We start from the raw sequence: 9,713 nt of genomic DNA, 5'->3' as shown, positions 1-9,713 counted from the left end.
AGAGGAAGAGTTGGGAAAAAGTATCAAACTCACATAAATTACCTGCATGAAGATAAAGAAACATAGCTAATGTTAAAGCTATGCAGTCATGAGTATAAGAAAAAATATTTTCAATAGACTTGGAGCTGAGCCGTAACTTGATAAAGATTTTTTTGCAGACAACCTCCATAATTTTAAGATAGCAGAAATTTAGTTAGGTGGCAATTCAAAGTAGGCATCTTAATGGATCACTAGCAGATTGTGCTTCTAGAAATATAATCAATTTTTTTAAAAAAAAATGTTCCTGTGAATCTTAAAAATCCACTGTTGCAAGCATAGTATTTCAGTCAAGGTACAGTTAGAGACCATTTTTAATTGACATGTTTAAGAAGGAAGTTGGCCAGAACTGATTGAAACAGAATTACTGGTAAATGATAAGACAGAAGACAAGATTCCTAAATTCTAGAAGGAAATGTTGAAAGAAGTTGGCATCCTTGAAGAAATCTAGGAGATATGATAGTGATTTTAAATAGGAGCCCTTCACAAATTTGTTTGCATAAGTGAACTCTCCAAAATAATCACCAGTTTTCTGCATGGTATAAAACATTAAATACTTTGGATTTTACATTAGAGCAGGGGTCTCCAATCTTAGCAATTTTAAGACTTGTGGACTTCAACTCCTGGAATTCCGGGAGTTGAAGTCCACAAGTCTTAAAGTTGCTAAGGTTGGAGACCCCTGCATTAAAGGATCATGGACAGGATACACCAATTCTTACAAAGGAAAAAAAAACATGAATGGAATAAAGACGATAAGAATTAGTAGTAGTTATGATGGCAGATGGCAGCGAGCAGGCTTTTGAAACTACAGTGGCGTGGACAAGAATATGGCAGGGACTGCAAGGCAATGGTTTACGGCTATAGGGAATGCTAAGCAACAAGTATGAATCATAAAGCTATCTATGCTCTTCTTAATCTATAGGAGAAAGCATGGTAAAAGAGGTTCTGTGATTCTAATGATGTCTCTTTGAAAAAGGATGGGGAAAAAAATTGCAAAAGCAATGCAATCTGTGTGCAATCAACAATGAAGTCAGACTTGCTCTTGAGATAAAATCATACATGTTATGGGATATCTAATTAGAATGCCAGAATTTTTAGGATCAAAAATTTAAATCCGGGAGACAATCCTACTGCAAATTGAATTTTACCATTTTTCCCTAAATTGTCCTATTACTGTTTTCTATGCAATAACGAGCAAAAGGAAAGACATTTAGATCTGCAACTTAAATGAGGAACAATGTTGCCAGCTGTATAAACCTTTCAGAAAATGACATTAACATACTCTTTCATTCAAAGGTAATGCCTCCATGAGAACTTATTTCCAACCATTGTATAACAAATTAATAACTAGCAAATGCTTAAGGATCAACCAATGGAAGATCAAGGTTTATTTTTCTACCAGCATACAAAAACATATTGCACATCAAACAACCAAAAATAAAAATACTCTAAGGACTAACATATGTAGTTTATACAGAATAAACTTTCTGGAAATTGATCTTTTCAGTAGTTCTGGTTATCTTAATGGACATGACTAATTCAGAATTAAGTGTTTTAAACTAAAGCTATGTTTGATTTTTAAATACTGTACAGTTTAATAAATAAATCAAACAAAGCCTCAATGTAGAACAGTCACTGCCAATGTCACCCAATATCCCTGCAGATTGAGAATTTAATAAATGTATTCCAGTGGTCTGCAGTTTTCCCCCACTACATACAGCATTTAAAAAACATGTATTAAAACAGACCAGTTTCCAGACTAAACTAATGGAGAAATTACAATTCAGTGCAAAATATTTTAGACTGCATTTTTTTCTAGTTTTCCCTCAGATGAAGAAGTGGTTGCATATTATTAAAAATGTAATAAAAGCAGCTAATGCTTTCATAAAGTAGGTTATGTTAGGGATTCCCCCCACATCTGTCATATTTTGAAAACAAAATAACGTTTCCTATAGCCAGCAATTTGTTTTTATTTAAATGTTACATATACTATTCTCAAGGCACATCTGATGATATTTATAACACAGTAGGTGTCAAAGTATGTTCAACATTGGATTTTTTTTCAGGATCCCTCCCTGTTGTTTTCCAAAATGGAGGAACTGAAAGTGCGGTATCAAGACTCGCAATCCATATTCTATCTTTGGCAAGCTTATACAAGCACTATTGTAAAATGTAATGTAAAAGAACTGTAAACTAGGAACTCTTGTTTATGAAACACCATTCAACACAGCTTCTTCCTGTTTATTTTCGTCTTCTTGTATAGTACTAGGCTTTTCTTCAGGACTATGTTGTTGCTTGGAAGATTCAGTCCCAGAAACCACTGCCGGGCCATTTACTGCTTTTTCAGAAAGGCCAACCTCTTCTATCACATCTTTCGCCTTTTAAAGAGAGAAGAAGAAAAAAAAAAGACTCGGTGACAAGAGAACTGTGAATCATTACAGCATAATTAATACACCCCCCACCCCAATTTCTGACTTCATAAGAAAATCCACAGAAGGTATTCATTTTAGAAAGGTGATTAGATGGACATTTTACATGTAATAGTGGATGATATACCCTGTTATTTGTAGAACCTATTTATTTAAATTATTCTTAAAATCCAGTTGAAAACGCTATCAAATGAACAAGGTAGGTAATTATTTCTAGACATAAGCTGCATTCCTGCCTTAGGCTGCCACTCTTAAAAAACTGGAGAATGTGATTATGGCAAGGTATTCTTAACAGAAGTTGTCCAAATTGGCCAACACTTGTGTAACATAATTTTCCTATTTTATAGAGCCCTCCAAATTGGCAAACCTTTTTCAGCACTTAGATAGATGTAGTAATTTACATAATCTTGGAAGTAAATTCATAAATAGGTATTATGTACAGATAAAAGGTTTCCCTATCCAGTCCAACTCTGTTAGCCAAGGCAGTCAGCCAGCATTGTCCAAAGATATTTCCAGCATGACATCATACTGCAGGGCAGAATGTATGGCAAAAACACGGAATAGCTATTTATTTACGAGCTCACTGTGTCTTGTCTCGAATTCAGACTGTTGTTTCCCAGCTGACAAGCACAGCTTCTAAACCACTGAGCCAATAACCCCCCCAGCTAGGTATTAGTTTGTACTTTTATATATTTCTTACCGTTTCCTTCTTGTTTTTACCCAGTGTTTCCTTTGGGAGGTTTCTTTGTCTACTCTGAGATTCTGCTCTTGATATATAATCAGCAACTGTAACTGAGGAGAAAATTTTACAGGCTTTTATGTTTAGAAAACTTCCAACCCCTCATTAACAATCCAAACGGATAAATTACATTTATCCTTTTATGTTCCAAGGCTCATATTTTGAGGCCCTCCAAAATAAAGACTTAATGATTAATCCTGAAGCTTCATACAGCTAATTTAAATTAAATCCATATTGACCTGTTTTTGCTTTTCTTCTAAACATGTCAGTTTCAAAATATTTTTTGCTCTACAACTTTCCTGTTTTGGGTGTGTGGGGGGGGAGAGGTATATTTAAAGGTACTGAAAATTTGAAAGATGGTTCAGATTTGGAAAAGAACCCTGGAAAATGATAAAAGCACTTAGTCCAAACTGGTGAGAGACTTGAGACAGATGGGTACAGAGCCCAGAGAGATCTTTTAGAGGATGTTCTTAGATTTAGAAACATTTTGTCTGAAATGAGAAAGTGCATAAGGAAAAATTGAAGTGGCATTAACAGCGCATCTTAGCCATGAAAGCCAGCTGGTGACTTTTGGCCAATCCCTTTTTTAGCCCAGCCTACTTCACAGGGTTGTTGCGGGGAAAATAGGAAGATCACACGTTTTATTTTAATTTATTGGTCACGCATCTTATATATCTTAAAAATATACTCAACCCTAACTTAAAGATTGGGAGGGAGGGAACAGGATGACGAGGGGGCGGGGATCTGTTATTTATCAACCACCCCCAAGATGAAGTCCCCTCCCCACTGGAGCAATTGGTGGTGTCAGGTCTCTTAAGGTCCCGGGGTGGGGGGTTGGAGCCAACCTCCCCACCTTAAGTGATTTATAGAAATAACAATAAAGGCAGAATACAAATAAAAATCTTAAAATAGTTTAAATGCTTTTCAATTTTCTTTTGGAGAAAAGTATCCTTAGGACAGGGAGTACCATGCCTCATTCTTTCCTTTTGACTCCATATAGCAACTATATTTTCCAATATAGTGTATTGGAAAAGAATCAGGGAAGAGGTATTAAAATGATCTAATAATGAACAAATTCACCACATGGCCAAAAATGTGCAGCATCTCTGCAAGTATTTCTCAGCAGTGGCTGTCATCTCTCTCAGAATTTAAGATTAATTGATCAAAAAGCATACGGCCTTAATTTGTTAAGGATCCCTATGCGTGTAATATTTTTGATTACTATATTTCTCCAGTGAAGTCATACTGCAGAATTGAAGTGAAACCATCAGAAGCAGATTGAGAAAGCAATTTTTAATTATCCATCAAAGGATTTGGGCGGTTAACTGATCAAGATCATGTGTCTATTATTCTATAGCATTTTGTGTGAAATCCATTTCCTTTCATTTGTAATTGTACTCAATTGTTCATAAACCTTTGAACTATACAGAAACATGTTAGAGGACACATTAATGTTCTTGAACTTGATTAGCATGTGCACGATATTTACAAATACAACAAACATGGATTGTTCTAGAAATTAAAATCTGCACTTTTAAGATGTTAGTACATATTTAAATATGCATCAAACCACAATGGCAGACAGAACATGCAACTGTTTTTTGCTTTACCATAGTTGTGCGGTTTCTGTTGTCTTTGGAAGGCTGATCATATTGATTCAAAATATGAGACAGGCAAATACCATGCAAGTCACTTCATGTTTTTATTGCAGTACTAATAAACTGGACAGCATTCCTACTAACAAGAAGTTGCCAGAAATGAGCCTCACCAGGCAGTGTTGCTTTCATTATGGCATATATTTCCATTCTGACATCTGCAAATCATTTTAATGGTGCTTACGCTGGGAGCATAACCAGTTATAAGACACTGTTAGTTACTGGAAGATGAGTAACTAGTAATTTCTCAGCCTGTAGCCTTAGTTATTAAGTAATTATTTACAAAAGGCACTTCACACGCTTCAGAGGTACACAAACAGACATGGAGCATTCCTTCATGCTTGTGACCTGAGGTGGGCCACCTTTCCACTTAAGTTACCTGGCTGTCTATCTTCTGTCTGACCCCTGAAGCGACGCCTGCGACTACGATTGCGTCGCTGGGTTTTTTTGTCTCTATCATCTGCAATTGCAAAGTTGAGGAATGAACCATCTTACAGATGAATATTTTTTTTCTCAGCACAAAGCAGAAATAAACAGCCCTATTTCACCCTTGCAAGTGGAGTAGCAACAGTATAAGACCATGTTTAAACTGGAATTAATTTCTGTTGATATCAACATTGGTTCAAGGAATCATTTCCCCACCTTACTAGAAATGTTTCTCCTTGATGTACTTTGCATAAACTGTTATCACAAAATGGCAGTTAATGGAATGCTGAGAGACACCTACACGCAAAGAAGTTCTACTGACTTTTAAGGGCATTTGGGATTGTAGTTGCAGAGGAGTAAGAAACCTGGGTATGTTGCCTGACTTCAATTACTTTTAATTCTCTTAATTCCACAAATTTAAGCAACAAAATCACTCAAGCCCTACCAAAGATAAAGTGGATATTAAGTTTACCTTTATTTCAAAATCCTCAAGATTAAACCAACTTTGCATTTCATGGTAAGTACAAAATGGAAACTTATTAAGTCTTGGAACAATGCTCTGTTCTAACACGGCGGTGTAAAATCGGTTCTGTTCAAACCAGAAGGATTTTAATGCAGTTATAAGAAAATGGCCTCAAATGTTCTGGTTACATGTAAGTGACATCTTTAATTATGCAAACAGTTAACACTATATTAAATTACAATTAGAGTGATGACAATGAAAATGAAGAGTAATTGACTGTAATAGCACATTACAATTATACAGGTTTACGGGTATGAAGCTCTTCAGTTTTGTTACAAGTGATTTACATACCTAAGCCATTTTCATTAACTGATGCTGTGTCAGATTCTGTCATGCCATCCATTAAGGCAGCATCTTCATCAGTCCTCCGTCTGCGAGATCGCCTGCGACGGTTCGTGGTGTGATGTGATTCACTGGCATCAGTATCTGCAGTCTGGTCAGACTCTGTGTTATCGAGTAAGCTATAAGGATTACTGTCTGGGTCTTTCAGCACTAAAGTAACGAGAGAGGAAAAAACCCACAAAGGCCAGAAGTGGCACGTAAATTTGTGTTGTTTTCATCTACCGTTTTAAACAAAATGTTACGAGGGTAACTAAGAACAAAGTAATCTGATCCAGAATACACATACTAATATGCCAAGCAACCTCGGAAAAATCTGAAACATTCTTGAAAACTTGAGAATATTGCTCTTCAAAGGGAAACAAAAGCTAACGTGTAGATGGTATAGACTTTGGAGGTTATGAACACCAAGGCCATTGCTTTAATCCCACAGGCAATTGGTTTTTTGTTCATCTTCTGAGGTAAATGATCACACATAAATTTCTGTCTTTCTGGCAGTCTTTAAAATAGGATATAAAGTGGGAAGAATATGCACATCATAGCTAGTGGAATTCTTTCCAGTGGCGTTTATATGAGATATTTATATGCACATACTGGAAAATACAGGCAGGCTGCTTCAACTTAGGGTTGGTGAGCAGAAGAGATTTCTTTTAAATTGGTAATATCCTAAAGCAGCTGGCCCAGTTGTCTCCTAATGAGGGGAATTTTTCTTGGAATGTTATTCTCCACAGTCCCATTCTATTTTCAAACTTGATCTTTCCTTTCCTGAATTGTCCCACAATATTAGCTTTGGTTCGGGTTTCAGAGAGTCATCCCTCTGAGGGACTGATGGCAGAGTCTTGAACCCCTTTATACAATTTCTTTCCAACAGTCCATTGGATGAGAAAGGATAAAATGACAACACAAAAGCATTCAAAGTTCAAAATTTAATAACCTAAGTGAATCAAGGCCAAGGGCCATCTTAGTTCAGCATTTTCTTTCTTATGGCAATTGAGAAAGTTCTCTGGGAGGCTTGAAGCAGGTACAGAAATTCCCATGGTGGTTCACTGGAGGCATGCTACCCCCAACTCAGAAACAAACTGAATCAGGGTTGTTGTTGTTGTTTTTAACCGGTCCATTCATATTTTAGAAGGTTCCCCTTAAAACTTGGGCCCTACCACAAGTAGTCCTTAACTATGACTGGTTGCTTAGTACATAGCTAATAACCCTGATTAATGACCCTCTTCATTGGTTTTTGACATTAATCTTAGTCTCTGTTTCACCTGTCAGTCATGTCCCTCTATTAACCCACTTGCAACATTGTCCCTATCTCTTGGAATATTTTCTGAAATATCTACAATCAGAAGGTGCTCAGAATCTATCTGCTTTTCCCCCAGGAATTAATTTAAAAGCTTTTCTATTACCATATTGTTTTTCGAGTTATGCACCAGTAGACCTCGCAATCTAAATTATCCTAAATTGTCACAATACCATGTCCCAACATCAGTGACATCAACATGGCCTCCCTACACCACTGTCTAGCAACCTATCCTATTTGGCTGAGAAGAAAAATGTGAAGCCCTGTAAAGAATTATTTACATCTAATTACTTTGTGAATTGAGATAATTAATTTTGAAAATGGTAACCACAGAGCTTCTTTTTTCTGGCATAAATTTGAAACACGTTCTCCATACCAGAACTGATAGAGGACTTCCCGCCTCGCGGGCCACCTCGGCCCCGACCCCCAGAAACACTACGTCTTCCTCCTGGTGGGCGCCTTCGGCTGTCGCGCTGGTGTAGGGCCTCCCTATCTTCATCCCCTGCTAGTGACCAATCGCTCAGTTCGTCTTTTCTTTCTGATTCCGTCTCAGAGGGATTAGATAGCTCAGAATTTGTTCCTTCAGGAAGAAAATGAATGAAAGTATAAATCAGCAAAATATTTATAAGGAACTGAATAATTTTAAAGCCACAAAGAAATACCAAATGCAGTTCTCCAACAGGCATTTGGATTTACTGCTTTACAAGGAGGAAATTACTATTCGGTACTCAGCAGACTATACATCTAATATCAGGACACCTGTAGCTGTATCTGCAGCAGGTAGAACTTAATCCAAAACGTAGACTAGATGTATTAGATGAGATACAAATTAGAAAACAGCAGATACTGAGAGATAAAAAGTATATGAAGATAGTTAAGAGCCAACATATTTTAACGGCTACTGCTTTGAAGGAAAATGCTCCCGAACAAAAGATACAAAGAATCACGCATAAGAGCCATGAGTTCTACAGCAGAATGTGATGTAGCCTGGATGGGTGAAACAGGTGCTATATATACCTTTTAATAAAAAGGTGCCCTGATTTGGTAGAATTTCATTTTCTGTCATGCATAATACATATTTTGAGATAATGAACCAGTGATCACTGTATTATATTTCTGCTTCCAAACTTTCATTCCTTTTTCCTGAAATGTATGCAGAAAAGAAACCAAACCCAAGCAAAATTCTTCATTAATCATAGTTTCAAGAGCCTCACAAGGACCCATTAGTAAATTTCAGACCAAAATACTACTCCAGATGACAATGGTGATTCATTTACATAATTTGATTTATTATTCAAGGTTGAGTTTATTATTCAAGATTCAAGACATTGGCTTGTTTATCCACATTCCACTACTGTTGGTCTTGTATTATGAACAGTTAATGGTGTTCAGTTATTAAGGAACCCTATTATTTATTTACAACTTCTTAGCAAATTAAGTCTGATCTATCCAATATAAATCAACAATGACTAGCAATCTAGGAAAGAGGAATTACCAATATTTGTATTCTTTAGAGGTATTATGTTGGTATTATATAACACAGCTATCCTAGTTACCAAATTTTTAATTCCAAATTATAAATAAATCAGATGATAGTCGTACAATTATATATCACTATGCTGGGATAAGAGGTGAAGAGAATCCATGGCATTACAGAGAGAACTGTATGGAATCAAGTAGTGAATCACTGCGATATTGCTAATTATGTTACATGCAATCCATCATTAAGAATATTACAAACATGACAGTTTTAGAATAGTTTTAGAGGGAGAGAACTATCTTGCCCTACCTGTCATAATCACAAGTGATTATCACTACATTATCACAATATTATCACCTGTCATAATATCCATATAATACCACTGGATACATAGCCCCAATGTTAATTGCTAATGCAGACATTAGTTTTAAAACTATTCATGCATTCACGGTACATAATGACAATGCATGTAGAGACATAAGGTATCTAACATGTTACCAACAATTCCCAAGGCATACAAAGCACCCAGATCAATCTACATGAAGACAGCCTTTCAAACATTCATGAACAGCAGTTGGGACTTGCAATAAGGCACTGCATTGGCCTTTAGAAGCTGGACCCAACAGAAAAAGATTAATTCTACCTCCTTCTATCAGAAGCCAGGACTAAGACCTTTAAAACCCCTCTCACCTAAGCTAACTACTGACTTCAGCTACAAGAAAATAAAAGATTTCTACCATCTTTGTATGTGTCACCTCATAAAACTTAAGGACAGCAAGAAATAAATAA

The 9,713-nt window shown here is 36.3% G+C and overlaps 1 protein-coding gene across 5 annotated transcripts in view; it reads right to left on the bottom strand.

Annotated features, from left to right (window-relative positions):
- Positions 1 to 1,394: 1,394 nt before the first annotated feature.
- The window catches only part of FXR1 (FMR1 autosomal homolog 1), a 42,769-nt gene continuing 34,450 nt past the window's right edge, over positions 1,395 to 9,713 (bottom strand). For 2 of the 5 annotated variants that reach the window (XM_087933515.1, XM_026705717.2), the window contains 5 exons: positions 7,821 to 8,024; positions 6,100 to 6,300; positions 5,239 to 5,319; positions 3,166 to 3,257; positions 1,395 to 2,414 (listed from right to left, as the gene is read on the bottom strand). In XM_087933515.1, the coding sequence (XP_087789641.1) occupies positions 2,244 to 2,414; positions 3,166 to 3,257; positions 5,239 to 5,319; positions 6,100 to 6,300; positions 7,821 to 8,024 (749 nt within the window). In that variant the 3' untranslated portion in view covers positions 1,395 to 2,243. Of the gene's footprint in view, positions 2,415 to 3,165; positions 3,258 to 5,238; positions 5,320 to 6,087; positions 6,301 to 7,820; positions 8,025 to 9,713 lie in introns of those variants that run through there. The other 3 variants (XM_087933516.1, XM_026705718.2, XM_087933517.1) reach the window with 2 other exon arrangements.

The sequence above is a fragment of the Pseudonaja textilis genome, chromosome 4 (genome assembly GCF_049901715.1).
Source record: "Pseudonaja textilis isolate UNSWEBS1 chromosome 4, rPseTex1.2, whole genome shotgun sequence".
Lineage (NCBI taxonomy): Eukaryota > Metazoa > Chordata > Lepidosauria > Squamata > Elapidae > Pseudonaja > Pseudonaja textilis.
This window is presented reverse-complemented; position numbering and strand designations above follow the sequence as displayed.